At 37.9% G+C, this 19,522-nt stretch overlaps 1 protein-coding gene across 2 annotated transcripts; it reads right to left on the bottom strand.

The window, feature by feature from the left end:
- Window positions 1-1,802: 1,802 nt before the first annotated feature.
- Window positions 1,803-18,481, bottom strand: LOC111328014 (serine palmitoyltransferase 2-like). Of its 2 annotated transcripts, none has more exons than XM_088762741.1 (11): window positions 18,193-18,481; window positions 16,401-16,555; window positions 14,273-14,418; window positions 13,376-13,594; window positions 13,154-13,259; window positions 12,801-13,020; window positions 12,107-12,233; window positions 11,395-11,431; window positions 10,917-11,015; window positions 2,895-3,024; window positions 1,803-2,057 (listed from the first exon to the last, which is right to left on the bottom strand). In XM_088762741.1, the coding sequence occupies exons 1-11, from the start codon at window positions 18,448-18,450 to the stop codon at window positions 1,986-1,988; spliced, it is 1,569 nt and encodes a 522-aa protein (XP_088618867.1). In that variant the 5' UTR covers window positions 18,451-18,481; the 3' UTR covers window positions 1,803-1,985. The 2 variants fall into 2 exon arrangements, with proteins under 2 accessions (XP_088618867.1, XP_088618866.1); XM_088762740.1 differs by lacking the exons at window positions 1,803-2,057; window positions 2,895-3,024 and adding exons at window positions 8,165-9,062; window positions 9,572-9,701.
- Between the last annotated feature and the right edge of the window lie 1,041 nt (window positions 18,482-19,522).

Below are 19,522 nucleotides of genomic sequence, written 5' to 3'. Positions count from 1 at the left end.
CTTTATTCAGTGATAACCCAACTGAAGTCGAATAACTGTCTTGTTTCGCAGCTGTGTTTTCATCGACGCAGTATTTCTTTAAGCTTCGCAGGATAAGTCGTAAAATTAATATTCGTTGTCCGATGTGTAACGTCGTCGGTTTGTATTCGATAATTGGAAATACCTTTTTTCGGAAAAAAATCGAATATTAATCTTCATCTTGAAGATAAAAAAAAAATAGACTGGCAATGATTACATTTTTGAGCCATTAAGTACGCCTTCCTATATATCAACATCTGCAAGACCTGACCAACCATTCATTCTGTGCTAGAAATATTTAAGGCATAACTTGACAAGATAAATTTGGCGCTCAGTACGAGACTAGCCTGTGACACACCCGGCTGCAACGCAGGCTATCCGAGACTGGACTATGGGATTTTACAACTGACACTGTTCTGTTTTGTGTAGGTAACTTCCAGCTATGTTAGGCAGCGCAACAAAAGTCCACCTTAGAAAAGTGAGCGAACACGCAGTTCCTGCTCTTTCTTGGGCCTTCAGTGAAACTTTCGAATCACGCGGGCTAAGATGAAAATGAAGGCAATCTCATCGTCGTCATCAAAATTAACCTTGAAGACTGCCTCTAGCCTTTTAAGCTGAAACGTGACAAGCGAATGTCATTCTATTTAAAAACTCATTTGACACGCGTGGGCCCATTTCATTTTGAAATTAATGCGACTCGTGGAAGCTTTGCAAAGTAAACATCATGTCCCTACATTTTTTTTCGTTCTGCACTACCCGCAGGGTTTGTGAGGCCATGCGCAAGTGACAATCAAATAAATAAAGGCTGATCGTTTCTAAAGAAACTGTTTGGGGCTGCGTCGGTGGGAGTAACGAAATAATTTGAATATATCAACAAAGTTGAACTGGTAAATTGGCCACCGTTACGATTATAAAAGCTGACGTTTCAAGCCCTTCCGACCAAGGGCTAACGCTCGAAACGTCAGCTTTTATAATCGTAACGGTGGCCAATTTACCATTTCAACTTTGTTGATATATTCAAATTATGACAATCAAATACATCCCTTCTCACTTTCCAAGAGAGTCGTCGCTGTCCGAGCAATTCGCGGATTCAGACTCTTTACTATAAGCACACTAAGGCGGCTGGCCTCACTAGGTAGTGGTTATATAAGTTAGAAAATAGCTGCTGTAAGATACGCCACTCCTGGAGACCGTACTCAACTATATCGCAAAGGACAAACTAAAATTGAGCTCTCTCTCGTCTTTAAAATGCTTTTATTGCAGAAGTAATTGTTTAAAACGTCTCTAAAACATTACTAACATTACTTCACTCTTGTGCTTATCATCAACTATATGTTTCGTCTTCATTTGCTGTCAGTGATCGCTTTAAATACTTTATATTTTAACATTTTAACATATTTCCCTCTCCAATTGTCATTAATCAAAGCTTTAAGAATTTATAAAGGCGGATAGTTTCTAAAGAAACTGTTTGGGGCTGCGTCGGTGGGGGTAACGAAATAATTTGGATATATCAACAATAAAAAACGATGCGAAAAAGAGGCTAAGCAAAGAAAACAGAAATATTTTATAACAAATTTGCAAGACTTGTGGGAAAAAGAAGAAAAAATAGCAACCCAAGTCGTTAAATAAATATAAACAAAGCACATTGCTAAGATTCCCAGCAAGTATCTCTCGGAAAGTTTGGCAGAACTCTTCACCAATCATAGGACGATCTGACAGAATCTAGTTCCCAGTGTCTCCCACTAAGAAGAAAAATTTTTGTGTGCTTTGCATTTAATTTAAAAATTCCTAGAGAGGTTCGACCACAGCAACTAAACCTTTACCTCAAAAGTACCGAAATGAGCATACCCTTTTGTGGCCATAATGGTGAGTAATATTCAAATTATCATTATATCAGTGACTTCATTTCCATGATACAGTGTTTTGTTTCTATGTGACTTCCGTTCACCCAACATATGAAACTCCAGCTATTTCTTCTGTGTCTGCTTCGAGTATTTGAGCTGAAGAATGTCGCCTACTTCATCGATAGCTTCCAGAGCCTGTTAAAAAAAAAATACAGAAAGGACTAAACTTAACAGTGTGTGGGAATTTGTTTTATCCATGTTAAGTAAAACAACTAAAAAATCCATTTTTTAAATTAAGGAATTATTAGACTATTCTTAGTTAGAATTTCTCAACGGAAACTTTAACATAGCGTATAAAAGCAGCGATGAGTTCCAAATGAAATTTTAGAAAATTTGCCGTCGCAGTTTTAGTTCGTAGACGACACAAAATTTGGTGATTTTGCGTTGTGGTCTTGCAGAGGACGGCTGAGAAAGGTAACCAAGTACGCACGTGCAGGCTATTGTTCTACCTATTAGGTCTTTTGTTTTCCACGTCCCCGATGCCGTCGCCGTTGTGGTTTTCTTAGGGTCCCTAATAATAATAACGAGAACGTCTGCCCTGGAAGATTTATTCCAATTTTTTTTAGGGGGGGGGCTGTTTAGTTTTCTTTCTCTCCCTGGGAGGGTGTCCTCCCTGGGAGGCGTCGACTTCCAAATCCTTTTTTTTCCCTGACACAGACTAAATTGCTTAGTTCTTGATTTTTTAGGGTAGGTGAGGACTGTTTGAATTCTACTGCGGTGTTTCTAAATACATAGACCACTTTTATAAATGGCTGCCGGGTTAATATTCTTTTGTTTAAATTTAAATTAGCCCTTCTGGCCTCGTTCTCCAGTAGAAAATTCAAAAGAATACATTATCTAGAAGGGCTAATTTAAATTTAAACAAAAGAATATTAATCCGGCAGCCATTTATGAAAGTGGTCTATAGCATTCCCAAGTAGCAGAGTACCCCTGTAAAAATTCGGTGCCGCAGTGACAGCATCTTTCACCCACCTTATCCAGCGGTTCCCGGGTGTGCGCGGCCGACAGACAGAATCTGGTGCGAGACTCAATCAGTGGGGTGGCAGGAAAACCAACCACAACCACAGCTACGTTCTTTTTTAGCATTTCACGGCCAAATGCTCTTAAAAAAAAAGAGAGAAAGAAAAGCAACAACTTTAAAACACATATATATTTTTTTAAACATACCCTCTAAAAGAAAATCGGGAGGGGACGTCTGTGATTTGCCGTTAATAATTGTGTTCCGGAGAAATTAATCTTAATTTTTTAAAATGTTATTTCCTTTTGGAGGGTAGGGTGCTTGTGTACACGGGCTGATTCAACATAGCTGTGCAAAGAAAACTGTAACTCTCACCCACAGCCACAATCAACAAGGCGCGGTGAAGCACACAGAAAGGTGAAACCAACACCATACCTCGTACACAAAGTTTCAGGTACAAGTGGCCCGCAGTGCAAGCGTCTTATTGGGATGAGTCAGCGCTACAAGCTCGAGATCGTTTATCCAGACGGCCATGTTTGATTTAGGGTTACATTGTACAGGAACAGGTGATTCTCCCGACCCCATCTCAGTAGTATAGTAATTATGGTGTCTGAGCCATCAACCCTGGGGCCTTAAAATCTTAAATAATCCGTGAAAAATATATAACTCTAATCTGTAAAACTGATCTGTAAAAAATGATCTGGAATAAATCTGTAAACTGATATGACAAAATCCAACAATCCAGAAATTTTTAAACTATTTGGAAAAATTAAAATCATAAAACAGACTCAAAATGGCTTCTTCTTAATCTTGTTTTCAAATTAAAACGCTTAAATTTTTCAAAAGTGCTTAAAGAAAAATTAAGTACAAAAACTAAGAATGCGTATTTCTGAATCAAAAAAAATATTTAGATAAGTATGAATAAAGAAAGTTACAAAAAATTTGATAAAGTACTTAAAGAAAAAACACGTAATGATATTGTGAAGAGCAATTCCAGATCAAAAAGAATATTTACATATAGTATAAATATGAATAGACAAAATTTGGAAAATTTATCGAGAGAGCAACTTAGCAAATTAATTCCAAAAGATGTTATGATTCATTAAATGAACATCAATCACTAATTCAACAACGAAGACAAAAAAGTGTAAAACAGATGGTTAAAGAATATGAAGATGAAATTATTACAGAACCTACTATCATTCCAATTAACAAACCAAAAATAAAAACAAGCGTGTGGGGATTGTCAGAGATAATAAAAAAATATGACAAAATCACTATTAAACCTCCAGTGCCTACACCAAGGACTAAAAACCCTATTCCACCACCAAGAACAAAAAAGCTTACCAAAGTAATTGAAACAAACAGAGCTTTGAAAGGATATACAAGATCGTATGAAACAAATATTAAAGATGAAAAAGATCCATTAATTCAAATGAAGAGCACAAGAGTGGTTACAATAAAATTTATTGAAAAAGTGTTAAAAGACATGAAAGGAATGAAATTAGTTGAATCATTAAATATAACCTTAAAAAAAGTCAATCCTGATGGTGAATTTAAAATTAAAGAAGTATATTTCAACAGCAAACCTCAAACAATAATAAATGAAATAAACATAGGAGAATCTTTACAATTAACAGAGCAAGAATTATTAAATAAAATAGCACATTGGATTTCAGAAGGATCTGGTTGGATAATTGACTCAGTTCATAAGCATTATTTGAATTTTAATTATTATAATCCAACAAAAGGTTCATCTTATATTGAACTACCACCAGAATTAAAGAATCCTAAAAAAAGGTTTGATTAATTTACAAAATAAGGATAATGAATGCTTTCGTTGGTGTCATATTAGATATTTAAATCCACAAGATAGGTATCCTCAGAGGATTAAAAAAAGTTGATAAGAAATTTGTAGATAAATTAGATTATTCAGGAATTGAGTTCCCAGTTAAAATTAGTCAAATAAATAAAATAGAAAAGCAAAACAACATAAATGTGAATGTGTTTGGATATTGAAATAAACTAAAATATCCAATTTATGTTAGCAAAGAAAAAAATGATTATCATTTGAATCTTTTATTAATAACAAATGAATATGATTCACATTATGTTTTAATAAAAGATTTTAACAGATTCATGCATAATGTGACAAAAAAATAAAGGTAGAAAGCATTTTTGTTATTATTGTTTTCAATATCTTAATTCTGAAAGAGTTTTGAATAATCATAAAGAAAATTGTTTGACTATAAATGGCGCTCAAGCTGTTAAAATGTCAACTAAAGAAACAACATATTGAAATTTAATAATTATCATAAACAACTACCAGTTCCATTTGTTATTTATGCTGACTTCGAAGCTATCACAGAGAAATTCATGGATGTCAGCCTTCTGATAAAAAATCTTTTACTCAAGCTTATAAAAAACACACTGATTGTGGATATGGTTATAAAGTTGTTTGTTGTTATGATGATAAATACACAAAACCAATTCAAATTTATCGTGGTGAAAAAGCTGTTTATAAATTCATGGAAAAAATGCTTGAAGAAGTAAAATATTGTAAGAGTGTCATCAAATCAAAATTCAACAAACCATTAGAAATGACGAAAGAAGATGAAGAACAATTTAAAAATGCTGATAAATGTCATATCTGTGAAAAAGAATATACTGAAAAAGATACTCGTGTTAGAGGTTATTGTCACATGACTGGTTCGTACAGAGGTTCTGCACACCAAGATTGTAATCTTAATTTTCAAATAACTGATAAAATACCTGTAATCTTTCATAATTTGAGAGGATATGATTCTCATTTTATAATGCAAGAGATTGGTGAAATTGTTAAGAACAATAAATACACAAATAAAAAAGGAGAAGAGTGTCAAATGAATATAAATGCTATTCCAAATAACTTCGAAAAATATATGGCTTTCATGCTTCGAAATCATCTCACATTCATTGATAGTTTTCAATTCATGAGCTCAAGTCTTGATAAGTTAGTGAATAACCTTCCAAAAGATGCATTTAAATACACTTCTGAGCAGTTTTAAGATAAGAAATTCAATCTTATGACAAAAAAAGGAATTCATCTATATAATTTTATGGATAGTTTTGAAAAATTCAATATGACTAAATTACCCATTAAAGATGAATTTTACAGCATACTGAATAATGAGCATATTTCAGATGAAGAATATAATCACGCAAAAAAAGTATGGAGAAAGTTCGATTTAAAATCAATGAGAGACTATCATGATTTGTAATTTAAGTCTGATATATTGTTGTTGGCTGATGTTTTTGAAAATTTCAGAAAAACTTGTCTTCAATATTATGAATTAGATCCATGCCATTATTTTACAAGTCCTGGCTTATCTTGGGACGCAATGTTAAAAATGACAAATATTAAACTCGAACTGATGACAGAAACTGATATGTATCAATTCATTGATACATATTTTGGTTCTCACCCATTGATACATACCTTGGTTCTCTATATATCTGCTGGGGTGCTGACAAGGAGAGTTTGTTTAACAATCAGGAGCTTCTATAATTGATGTTAATTTCCTTTACTCTCGTGACCTTATTGTTTGATTCTGGAGTGATATTGTAAGGAAAGATTGGATGTTAATCACTCTTCCAGTTAAAAGCGTTTCACCATCACAATGGAGCTACAAAACCCTATCAGACCCAGCCAGTTCATTCAACCAATCCTGATGTTACATTTTACCATGACAGCATTAGCTGGCATTGCCTTGGGTCTGCATTGGTCCACCTTACATTTTACCTCACTTAACATTTGCCTGTAAATTCCTTCAACAATTATGAGAATTTTTCCCCAAGGTCTGTGAGTGCGTGGCGGTCCCTGAACAACAGATTCACGAAGAATATCCTCCAGGCTTTTCATGTCTAAAATTCAAATAAAATTTCTCAATACAATACCTAATCACTGGATTATGGTTATGATGAGTTTCTAGTAAAAATAATGGCCTGCAGTATTTACCATATTTATTTGCTTCTCACCTTCAGCTTAGTGAGGTATTGTTCTAAAAGATTAATATCATATACATCTAACTGCATACTTAAGGTAACTTTCAAATACTTCCCAGATCTCTTATGGAGCTTCTTTGGTTTCTAAAATTTTCAGATTAATCAGCACTTACCTCTGCATCCACAGAGATGAATGATATCAACACAAAGTTGTAATGAGAAAGAGTTTTCTAGAGCACATACATTATAAGTACAAATATAGTGGTCTTACCATTGTGTTTGAATACTTTAATTTTAGCTCGAGACAATCTGGCTCCCTGAACAAGAGATGAGTGATTCAATTCATCACTGACAATCAAATCTCCTTTCCCCACTAGTGTGGGTATGTGAGGGTCCCCAATAGGTTTTTCGGGATCCGGGATTTGGCTTATTTGAAGACCGGGATTCGAGATTTTGAAGGAAAAGAGGGACGAGATTCGGGATTCTATTTATGACCGGGACACGAGATTTGGCGATTTTAAAAGGGAAATGTCGCTTCAAAGAAACCGAGATTCAGGAATTCCAGAGTCTGAAATATGCAAAGAAAATCAAGCCGTCATCTTAGCTAGCTCATTTTATTAACGTCGGAAATGGCCGGAAATAGCCGAAGAATGACGTAGTTGACATCCACGTTTTCCACGACCCTATCACGCTCCTCTGTGACCCCTATGGTGATCTGTGCTCTATTTTCGTGAACTTTGGACACCTTGGCCGTAATGAGAATCCAATTTGACAATGTCTTTGTGACCTTTGTTATTTGTTGACCGTGATATTTCTAGTGTGAAGCTTATACAGATCCTGATCGGTGCGCGTGGGATATTCGACGCGGGGGAGACTAGCTAAGTTATCGTTTGCGTAGTTAAACGCGCCCTAGCGATGTCGATTAACATTGACAATGATGTTGTCGATGTTATTAGCTGCGTAGCTTTCTTTTAAGAGAAGGGGAAGAGCGGAAATTCATTTCTTTGTAAGGAGAAATTTCGGGCACAACTTCCACGGAAGGAGAAGACATTAAAGTCTGTCAGGGAAACAGTTAGGTAAGTTCTGTTTTGTTGCCTTTACTAATTTAGACTTTTGGAACTATTAAACTGCGAATGAAGACAATGAATTGCGAGAATTCGACAGTGAAAAATGACCTGGCAAGTTTTACAACTAATAATGACGAGGCCGACGATGCTGTTGGTGGAATTCCATCGTTGGATCGAGAGGCGACTCTTTTCCTTGGAACGGTTTCACGTTTCGGAAGAACTGTTCGCTTCAATAGCAGAATTATAGTTTAATAGCAGCGAATTGCTAAAGAAGCTCCTAGATGATAGCAATCGTCAAATAAACATTTCGCATTAAATTAAGCTGTAGGTGACCAAAGCGTACTATAAGAGTTTGTATGGATTTTATTTCAAGCTATCTCTGTTTTTCCTTTGAAAGCTACAATACAGTGACGCGTACCTTTAATACGCGTCAAAATCGGTCAAATGGCTAACATAAGCGTTTCGGCGACATAAAAACGACGCCACTTAGAGAGGTTCAAACTTTATCGTAGCTTTTCAAAGGAAAACAGAAATAGTTTTCGTTCCAAATTGAAATCCGTACAGGCTCTTATTTCAATCTCTTATAGTACGCTTTGGTTACCGGTGATTACGGTATTTAGGGGAGGAGCCAGTTTGACCTCGATTAAAGTTGTAACTCTTTCTCGTTCACTCCTCTGCAGCTTATGGTATCAAATTTATGGGGTGAGATTTCAACTTCCAAGAGGCAAAAAAAAAAAAAAACGGTCTAAGAAGGCTGGGTGAAGTGGTCCAAGCCAATTAACAAGTCCTGGGTCCTAATGTGAGCCGTGACGTCGTCTCTTTTCAAACTATACACAGGTTTTAATCTACGCGAATTTTTTGACCAACAAAAATTGCTTGAAAATTAGTTGGTTTATTATCCTCCTGTTATTTATTCAGAGTCATCTTTGATCCAGTTCATCCACAACTATTTGAGGAACATGTTCGACATACAATGCCGAAATTTTTTCGCAGCTCTATGGCGAAAAATGAAAATGTCTATAATTAAGCTGAAGAGCTGTTTCCTTCTGTTTTCACGATTTGGCAGTTTTTCTTTCGCCTTGAATACTTGACCCTGAGGATATCCCCAACCTCGTCGATTGCGTTCAAAGCCTAAAGAGTAAAATACAATTACCCTGGGTTAGAAACGCGAATGAAAACACACACGTGATACAAGACGAGCAAGAGTTAGTAAAAGAGAATTTCGTAAAAAAGGTTGTGCTTAATCGTCGTGGTAAAGTACAATAATGATGAAGTAGTATCGTTTGTCTCACGATATAGTCACTTTTGATGCGGATCGCATCACAAAAGAGAATACACAGGCGAGAGAAACGCTCATGTGAGGGAAACATATGCGCGAGAAAACGCGCGCGAAAGTAGTCATGGAACAGCAAATGCAACATAATTCAGTAGTAGAAGAAAAAGGAAAACAACAACAACAACAACAAAGAAGAAGAAAAAAGAGAATTTAGCGCAAAAACAATTCCAATTTCACTCTTATACCGGGTTGGTTATAAAAATATATGATCTAAAAGAGAAAAGGTTACAATATTCTGACAGATATTTCGTCTCCTGAAGAGCAAGATAAGAGGTTATTAAGAGAATAAATTAATCCACTTTACCTTATCGAGCATTTCCCTGGTGTGTGACGCAGACAGACAAATCCTCGCTCTCGCTTCAATCAGTGAAGTGGCAGGAAACCCTGCAATGACCACAGCCACGCCTCTTTTGAGCATTTCACGTGAAAAGGCACTGAAACAAAGTGTTATTTAAAAATTTGAATCGTCATAAGAAATCTTAACAAAAGGCCATCCTTGAGTCGGTAACTGAGGTGATACAAACTTTGTACCGCCTTCTTTCATCGATTTTAATGTTAACCAAGAATGTTTGCCGATGACACCAATCTTACGATATCTGCTAAGACATTAACAGAGCTTGAGCTAGCTCTAACCCCTTAATTGAATAACCTTAGCCGTTGGCTGAAAGCTAACAAGCTCAGTCTAAATGTTGCTAAGACAGAGTTAATGATTATTGGATCAAGACAAAGACTATCTGCCCAATGTAACGACTTAGAAATCAGAATTGATGACCAAATTATCAAGAGAGTCGACAAGACCAAATCTTTGGGTCTTACTATAGATGCCCAACTCTCTTCGGGTAGCCACATTGAAGAGATTTGCAAGAAAGTCTCTTCAGCTATAGGCGCTCTAAAACGTGTACGGCCCTTTATATCCAAAGAAACTGCAATTCAAATTTATAACGCTTTGATTATGCCCCATTTTGATTACTGCAGCCCCGTCTGGGACTGTTTAAGTGGCTACTTGAGCGATAAGCTCCAAAAATTACAGAATCGGGCAGCCAGAATTATTACTAAATTACCCTTTGATACGAGCTTAAACCACCTTCTCTCCACCCTCGATTGGGAGAGGCTATCTCTTCGACGAGAGAAACAAAAAGCCATAATGATGCATAAAATTATAAACAACCTTGCTCCCGAATATCTGCAAAGTCTTTTCTCTCAGCATCCGCACTCTGTGTACGACACAAGAAACTCTGAGGGAAGGCTGGCCTTGTCCAAACCAAACACCAATTATTTGAAACGAAGCTTCTCTTACAGCGGGGCCATGTTATGGAATAAATTGCCCAAAAACTTAAAGAATGCCTCATCCAATATCCATTTTAGGCGAAATCTTAACTTAGTCGATATATAGGATTCCCACACGGCAATCATGTAAAGCAGTTGATTAATCTTAGTTTTTATTATGTAACTGATGATTTTCCGTGTTTAAACTTTATGATAAAGATTTACATACACATACATACATACATACATTTTAATGTTTTTGTTTTCTTTTATGGGCAACGTAAAACAAGCACATTAGAAGGTAAATGAGTAAAATTAGAGTGGTAAATAAACGGAATTTGACAGTGAAGTATTCACTTTATCAAAGGATAAAGAAAACTTACACAGTTTTTGCCGGCATGTAAAGAAGAATCGGTACCACTGCTGAGGCATCATGCCCGTAAACTATAAAGCCCATCTTTTTCAGCTTTTGTCGGAAGTACCTGTCGTGTAAACAGCACAAAGATTAAGTAAAGTAATCGCCGCACGATGGTTTCTTAATCACTATTTGGGGATTTAAGCAAAGACGTTTTAGAGATGCGGGGAATCAATTAGTACCAGACCCCCCTCGTAGACCTCTCGCCGCTTGCTTTGCTCGGGGCCTACGAAACGCTGGTGCCGCAGCGCAGTGCCAATAATGAGAACCACTGTTTTAGCATTTTAAATCAGTCGCTAGAGATACTCAAGATCTTTCGTAAGCGCCAACTGAGATGCTAAGGAAATATAACCTGCTTCACCAACTGGTTGTCGTTCAACCCCATAACTGGACTCGAAGCTTCGTAAGGAAAAAATTGGCCTAAGTATTCATATAAGTCTACATACTTGCAATTCTGTGCCAATCTGATAAGCCTCTGTTTTCCTGAGAACATAACAGAAATTTTAGTTGAGACGAGAAGTAACTCTCCCTACACTTTAATATACAGACACGATCTCACAGAAGTTTTTAGTCGAGAAAGCTCTAGCACTGACCTACAAATGAGGAAATTGTGGCTTTGTGAGAGAAGAAAAGAAAGTAACCTTCACTCTTTTCGAGTTTGGCACTAAGACAAATGAAGAAACAGATTGGCTCCTTGGACAAATAATCTAGAGCAAACGAAAGAAAAAACATTCTACGCAAGCTGTAAAATCGATGTTAGTTAGCTAAAGCTCTCGCTAAAGCTATGTAAACAATGAGTTTACATAGACGCACTATGCGCTCTTCTTCCGCTAAAGGAGAATTATCCCTAAAACGAGGTTGTATTAGCTTTTAACACTTGACCACCGACTAGTGGAATTGAAGGCTTGGGGGAGAAAATAAAAAACGGGCATGCGCAAGGAATCCATTCTGACCGGCCGTGCGCCAATTTCCCGCCCAAAATTTCACGGAGGGAAATATAAGAAGCAACCGTGTGGTTGTTCATAACTCGTGTGAAACAACTTGGTTCTGACAGCCTGAAAAACACGCCACCTAGTCATTACAACGTTCTCACATGCGTAGACGTTTGACCGCTCTATTGAAGGGATGTACCAGAACTTTTCACATTAAATTACCAACCTTTACTTGTACCGTCCTCGCCCATAATTATTTTCATTGAAGATATTATTTGCATGACCACTGGAGGCGACATGAAAGAGGCGTACGCTGCACTATGGGAACTTCCTTTTATATGGTCTATTATTTCCTAGAAGAAATAATAAAATGACATTTCGTTGTAACTTGTAGCTGTCAAATCGCTACCTTAGCTTAATTTGAGATCATTAAAATCAAATACACCTAGCGGTAACTTCATGAGAATTAACAAATTTAATTGTACGGGTGGTTGTAGATTTTAAACTGTAGTACTTAGGAGTGTCATTAGAGAGATTGAGCACCGCGTTTACGTGAAACGGCAAACGTCAGCTTGCCCTTTCACGTTTCACGTAAAATAGCGTGAACCTCAATGCTCTAGTTTCGCGTAAGCTGAAGTCGTGGTGGATTTGAGGGCGCCTTGTATGAATTCAAAGAAATAGTTTTGGTGCCCTTTGCGGCAACTAACTTTTACTCTGAGAGAAAAAGCAAAGAAAATCTTACTTACACTGTACACGGCAAACACGAAACACGTAACGTAGAATTGGCAAAGCGCAACCGGCAAACGTGAGAAAATGGCGGGAAAAAAGCGAGGTCACGTGGTCACTCTTGCCGTTCACGTTTCACGTAAACGCGGTGCTAAATCTCTCCAACACCTCAAAACCAAACGAGTGGTTCTCACCTGTGAGGCAGCAATGTAACCGCCAGCAGCACCAAAACTCTTTGTAAATGTCCCCATCATGATATCGACATCTGCAGGGTCCACGCCAAAGTACTCTGTTACGCCCCTTCCGTTTGGGCCCATGGCTCCAATACTGTGGGCCTCGTCTAGGTACAAGTATGCTTTGTACTTCTTCTTAAGGGCTACGATCCCTGGGAGATTTGCGAGAGAGCCTTCCATACTAAAAAAAAACACTTTGACTAACACTATTGTATAAAAAGAACTTCTTGATTATCGTAAAAAAGGTTACCATTCATTATTTGCGAACAATCTCTTTCATGCTGAAGGTCTCTTCCACGGATGATATGACTTACCTATAGACCCCTTCAACGATGATTAGAATCTTTTTCCACGCTCGGTGAGTTATTGGCTGCCCCTGAGCAACCGATTCGTGCAAGATTTTCTCCAAACTTGACATATCTGCAATAAAAACAGAGATCTGAGAATGTGTTGTGTAGAGGCGGTGCGGGGGGGGGGGGGGGGAAGGGAGTAACCTGTAGTGGTGCGCCTATTTACGTAAGTTGACTTGACCTTACCATTATGTTTGAAGACCTTAATCTTCGCTCCTGACAGTCTTGCTCCTAAGATTAGCGATGTGTGGTTCAGCACATCACTGATAATCAGATCTCCCTTGCCCACCAGGGTGGGGATGTTAGCAGAGTTGGTGGCGAATCCCATACCAAACACCATAGCAGCAGGCTTACCGACAAACCTGGCGACAAGAGCTTCCAACTCGTTATGAATATCCAGTGTCCCTGGAAAATGGAGAAATGCTGTGAGGAATTGGAGGTTGAAAGATCAATTTAATTGAAATGCAGAGAGTGAATGCGCCCTATATCGATTTTATTCCAAATTTCATATACTTGTGAAGTGAGGAACGTTGGATCGGAAATTCTCCTGTTGGTTGGATTTCAACATTGAGAACGAACACACGCAGTAAGTTACGTCAATATGAGGTGTTAATTTGCTCACCGTGAGTACCTTTCCCTTGAAATAGAGCAAAAACAACTTTATTTGCACCCCGAATTAAATTAAATTTACATTACAAAAAAGTAATAAAACAAATACAATAAAGTGCATAGACCACTTTCATAAATGGCTGCCGGATTAATATTCTTTTGTTTAAATTTAAATTAGCCTTTCTGGCCTCGTTCTCCAGTACAAAATTCAAAAGAATACATTATCTCAAGCGAGGTCAGAAAGGCTAATTTAAATTTAAACAAAAGAATATAAATCCGGCAGCCATTTTTGAAAGTGGTCAATGGCTGCCCAAAATAACCACCAGGTTAATAGAGCAATTAACTCTTACTTTCAAATCTGTTATAGTGAAAGGGCTTCATGAATCACGCCGTACAGCCTCATTAACATTTTGGGGAGTAACAGAGAAGTCAAACGTCAGCGCACGAACGAGTATCTCCCGGACTTTGACTCACCGTATTCATGTCTTGGGCTGCAGCCTGCAATGCCATATTCACGAACAGCCTGTTCAGCGGCATCTGCGCAAGGCCCAGAATTCTCCGCGAACCCAAGATAATTGTAAGAGGCAAGATTGACAGAATTTGTTGTCGTTCCTGGGTATCTAAACAGAACAATTCATTTTAAACTAGTCAATAATGTTGGTGTCTCGTTGTATTAATAGTTAAAATATAAGTGCACGTAAACAGCGATTACAATGTTGATCTTTTGGGTAAAAAACCAAAGTCTGCAAGTGTTTTTTGTGGTTTTTTTTTTAATGACAGTGGTATTCCAAATCTTCGCCGCAATGTCGTGAAAATTGGCAAAAACTACATAAACTGAGTGACTTGGCAGGTGTTATGGTTCCGGCTGAAAAGAGGTACAGTATAACATTTTTATTCACTCATTTCTGGACTTTTGAAGTTTTATTCATATTAATGTTAAAAGTAGATCACGAGATGGTAGTTTGTCAGGGTGGAATAAAAGTCACAAGATAAACACTTTGAGCGATATCACTATTTCACATGGCTCAAAAAACCGCTGACTGTACCTTTTTGTCTTGGTTAAGGTGGAAAAACATCATGGAGGTAAGACACGGAGATTGACATGGATTACACAGGAGCCTGGTTAAGATTTTCTAAATGAGGGGGGAGGGGAGGGTCTAATGAAGTCACACCAAGACCTTCAGGTAGGCTTTTATAGATTGTACTTGTAAAAGTTGCATATCATGCTAGTAGCACTGCTCTTTTTTGGCCAAATTACGCTTATCCTCGTTTTTTCAAATTGTGCCACCTATTTTTTCAAATTATGAAGGCGTCAGACTACCCTAAAGTGATGTCGATATCCACGCGGTTGATTCTTCAGGTTTGCCCTTTCTAGCCTTCGTGCAGCCGAACGAAGACCCCGGTTATATTCGTCTGCGAATCAGCGAGAAATATCTTGTTCTGGAATACTGAGATTTGAGTACCTCGTTTCGATTGGTTGTTCCTTACGAGGGCGCTCATTGGCTGAAAATCACTCGCACCAGGTTGCCTCATATGCCTTCTTTTTTTTTCCCGGGCAAGTCTTACCACGAGCGCTCGAATGTTTTAATGGGACGCGTATGTATAGTTTGTTCGAAGAATATGATAAATCACCAGGAAAGATATCTAGTAAAAGGGAGAGGTAAATTCAATGTAGCTCAAGAACTATTGAGTCTCAAATTCACTCGCGAAAATCCTCGCGAGCACATTTGCAAGTCATGCCTGGCTTTGTTGGAAAAGCGAAGAGGACTTGTCGAGAACCTATCTAAAATTGAGAAGGAGTTACAAGAATTGTTTGATAGGCCAGCTTCTACTATCAATGAACATCCTGAACTAAAGGGAAGTGGTCCTACCGTGACAAATGTGGGTTCAACACTGAAGAAGAGCCGCTTAGATGATGGACAAGTGCCTTCGACACCTCGCTCGAACGAGCAGCTAAATTCACAAGAATCGCGGTACTCTGCCAAAGAACCAGTTGAGCTACCATCAATAGCTGCAATTGATAACTCTACACCAAATAAGAGCCATTTTGAGGAAGAATGTACCTCAATCTTAACGTCAACACCTCAAGCGAAAGGATGTTCCAGCGTGTCTTCGAGACAACAACAAACGCATGAATCTAACCAAGAATTTGGCGAATTATTTCCGATTGCTGCCAAACGGCCACTGCTGAAAGAGAAACATAATGTAGACGTTCATGTGAAGGTTCAGTGGTCATCCAAAGAAAAAGAACGAAAACTTCCTAAAGATTTAGAGTCACTTGGCAAAATGCGAAGTACTGTTATTAGTACCCACATCTCCATACGCCAGAACAAGATATTTGTCGCTGATTCGCAGACGAATAAAACCGGGGTTTTCGTTCGGAAGCACGTAGGCTAGCCTTTTCTTGCTTTAGTATCAAGTTTGTAATTTGTTTAACCACCACCAAAAATACCACGAAGGGGCGTGATCTTCTGGCCCCCGGGACCTTCTCCTTAGGTATGCCCCTGATGTTCATGATCAACTTGATAACTTAACGCTACAAAAAGGGGCAAACTTGACATGACTCCGAAGTAACCTTCTGAGGAAACTACTTTAAGGCTACCTGAAAGTCCAGTTCCAGTCATCGGACTCTCTATCCACGAGTACAACCTCTCCGCCAGGAACACTACAAATGGGTCTGTTAAAACAGTCCCTCACACGAGTGTAAAGATTCCGTGTGTAGAAACTCTCAAAATCGGAATAAAGCGGCACAAAACCCTGAAATCAGTGAAAACTATAACGGATTAATCAACTCACGATAAACAAAGAAGCCTCCTTTTTGAATACGTCCCTAGCTGTAATCTTTTTGGTGACCATAGTGGGTAGAAAAAAACTTTTTTCCCTTATATTTGCCAATTTGCTTGCAGTGGTCATTTGATATAAGTATTCTAATTTCATTGATAGCAAAAAGAAGGGCTGGTTTCATTACTTTGACGTGGTTGTTCAAAAAATAAAATTTCATTCTATTAATTGGTACGTTTTACAGTTCACTGACACTACCTGAAAACTAAACTCAATGATGGCTTCCCATAAAATTGTATAACAACGTACAGGAGTTTTGCCCTTTACATCATAAGAAATAATCCCATCTTTCCTCGTAAAACTATGGATTCGTATCACTTGTGTTTCAAAAGTTGTATCAACTTCTGGAATTTCTGAAAACATGCGTGATATTAATTGATACGTAGCTTTTACTCAGCCCCATTAAATTACTTATACAAGGTAAACCATTGTCGACCATTGTTGTATTCGTCTAGACAGAAAAAATATTTGCAATATGAACGCGTGCCCTTATTTTTTTTTTCTACGCAGTGCACGTGTTAGGATCGTAACTGAACGTAATCAAAAGTGAAATTTTCAAATGCTTGTCAACGTGGTTTACGTCTGCTATTGTTCTTTCGGACTTTTCATTAAAAACTAAATTAAAAAAATATAGATACTCTTAGCGCTTAAACGTTCGCAAATATGTTTGTGACACACATCAAAACATAAAAGTTACAAAAAAATATATCGCTTATCACTAAATAAAGCTTATCCAATTTCTTTAAGGGTCGTAACCCCATTGTCTTCATCCGCCATGCAGCCGTTTTGCACAAGCACGTGCCCAAGATCACGCCTGGTCACACCACCAAAATTAAACCCACTGAGCATGCGTTACGGTTAAAAGTCCAGAGGTCATAAACGAAGAGCCTCTCTTAATCTTGCATAACCATGGCATGACCAATGGAGCGCTTTCCATTTGACCAAAATTTTCGAGATTTCCGATCTGAAATCGAACGGAACGGGAAAAGTTCCGGGATAAGTTTTCGACAATTTAGGAATACGTTTTGAGTGTGCCCTCTTGGATACGGTCGGACGCGTTCCATTCGGCCATCGAAAATACCGACATTTTGAACCCGTGATTTTGTTGAAAGCGCGCCATGTCAAAATTTTTCGTCAGCAGTTTCTTCTAGAGTAGAAATAAATTTTGTTCATAGCATTCATTTCAATGCACTTAGAAAAATAACTCAGGCTTTTCCTTAGCACACGTTGCCCCACAAAAGTGTACCTCGCCGTGACTAATTAAATAACACCGCGTTCTATCGTTTTTTTCGAGTCGTATTTCATCTGTAACTAGTAACTAATTTCTTACGTTACCCTTAATTTTCCCTTGGCGGTAAAAACAGTTTTCAATGCCATGCTTGCCGTAGCGAATCGTGAATGTTTGTTTACACATAAGGTCTATGCGCTGGCACACTTAAATTGTCTAATTTATAATTAAAGTTTCGGAGATTGCATATCATACAGCGAAACTATTTTCTCTTTAATTTCATCTTTGCACAAACAGGATTTATTAATTAAAACTATGTCCTCACCTCATTTCCTGTTTCCTTAACAGACTTGGACTTCTCTAAACGGTACTTACGCATTAAGTCACGCATGTAGCCAAAGATTATCAAGAAGAAATAGGACAAGTAGGTCATCACAGCAATAGACAAAGGTGTCTCTTCAAGTTCTTCTTGCAGCTCACCGCTGTACTCTTTCCCGTGGCTTGCAAAACCGTTGGATCCCTTTGGGAAGCCATTTTTCATGGATTGTTGTGTTCCCCGCGTAGCGTAAGTAACGGCCACCATTTTTAATTTTATTGTGCAAGGCTGCAACCTTCTGTGTGACGTAACAGAATATTACAAAATCAATCAAGTGAGGATGAGAGTGTCTTCAAGAATATCATTCACTTCATTGTTTCTTACTTGTCAGGTTCTGGCGATTCTTGGTTTGTTTATACTTGCTAGCATGTTTGATCTAAACCTTTCATCGACAACCTGAGAAATTACAAATAAAACAGGTCGCACCTAGCGAACGGTTTACTTCTTCCACTATCATGGTTTTATTGTTGTAGTTATGGTTAGTAAATATGTTGTAGTCGGATGAATAGTTGAATAATATTTTACGCGCAAAAGCCGAGTTCAAACTTTATTCAGTGATAGCCCAACTGAAGTCGAACAACTGTCTTGTTACGCAATATTTTTTTTATCGACGCAGTATTTCTTTAAGCTTCGCAGGATAAGTCGTAAAAATTAATATCCGTTGTCCGCTGTGTAATGTTGTCGGTTTGTATTCGGTAATTGGAAATACCTTTTTTCGAAAAAAAAATCGAATATTAATCTTCATCTTGAAGATAAAAAAAATAAACTGGCAATGATTACATTTTTGAGCCATTAAGTATCAACACCTGCAAGACCTTACCAACTATTCATTCTGTGCTAAAAATATACTGAGGCATAACTTGACAAGATAAATTTGGCGTTGTCCGAGACTGGACTATGGGATTTTACAACTGACATTGTTCTGTTTTGTGTAAGTAAGTAACTTCCATCTATGTTAGGCAGCGCAGCAAAAGTCCGCCTTGGAAAAGTGAGCGAACACGCAGTTCCTGCTCTTCCTTGGGCCTTCAGTGAAACTTTCGAATCACGCGGGCTAAGATGAAAATGAAGGCAATCTCATCGTCGTCATCAAAATTAACCTTGAAGACTGCATCTAGCTTTTTAAGCTGAAACGTGACAAGCGAATGTCATTCTATTTAAAAACTCATTTGACACGCGTAGGCCCATTTCATTTTGAAATTAATGCGACTCATGGAAGCTTTGCAAATTAGACATGTCCCTGCATTCTTTTCGCTCTGCACTACCCGCATGGTTTGTGAGG

Source organism: Stylophora pistillata, chromosome 6, assembly GCF_964205215.1.
Source record: "Stylophora pistillata chromosome 6, jaStyPist1.2, whole genome shotgun sequence".
Classification (NCBI taxonomy): Eukaryota; Metazoa; Cnidaria; class Anthozoa; order Scleractinia; family Pocilloporidae; genus Stylophora; species Stylophora pistillata.
Note: the sequence above shows the minus strand (reverse complement) of the source record. Positions and strands in the feature narration are given on the sequence as shown.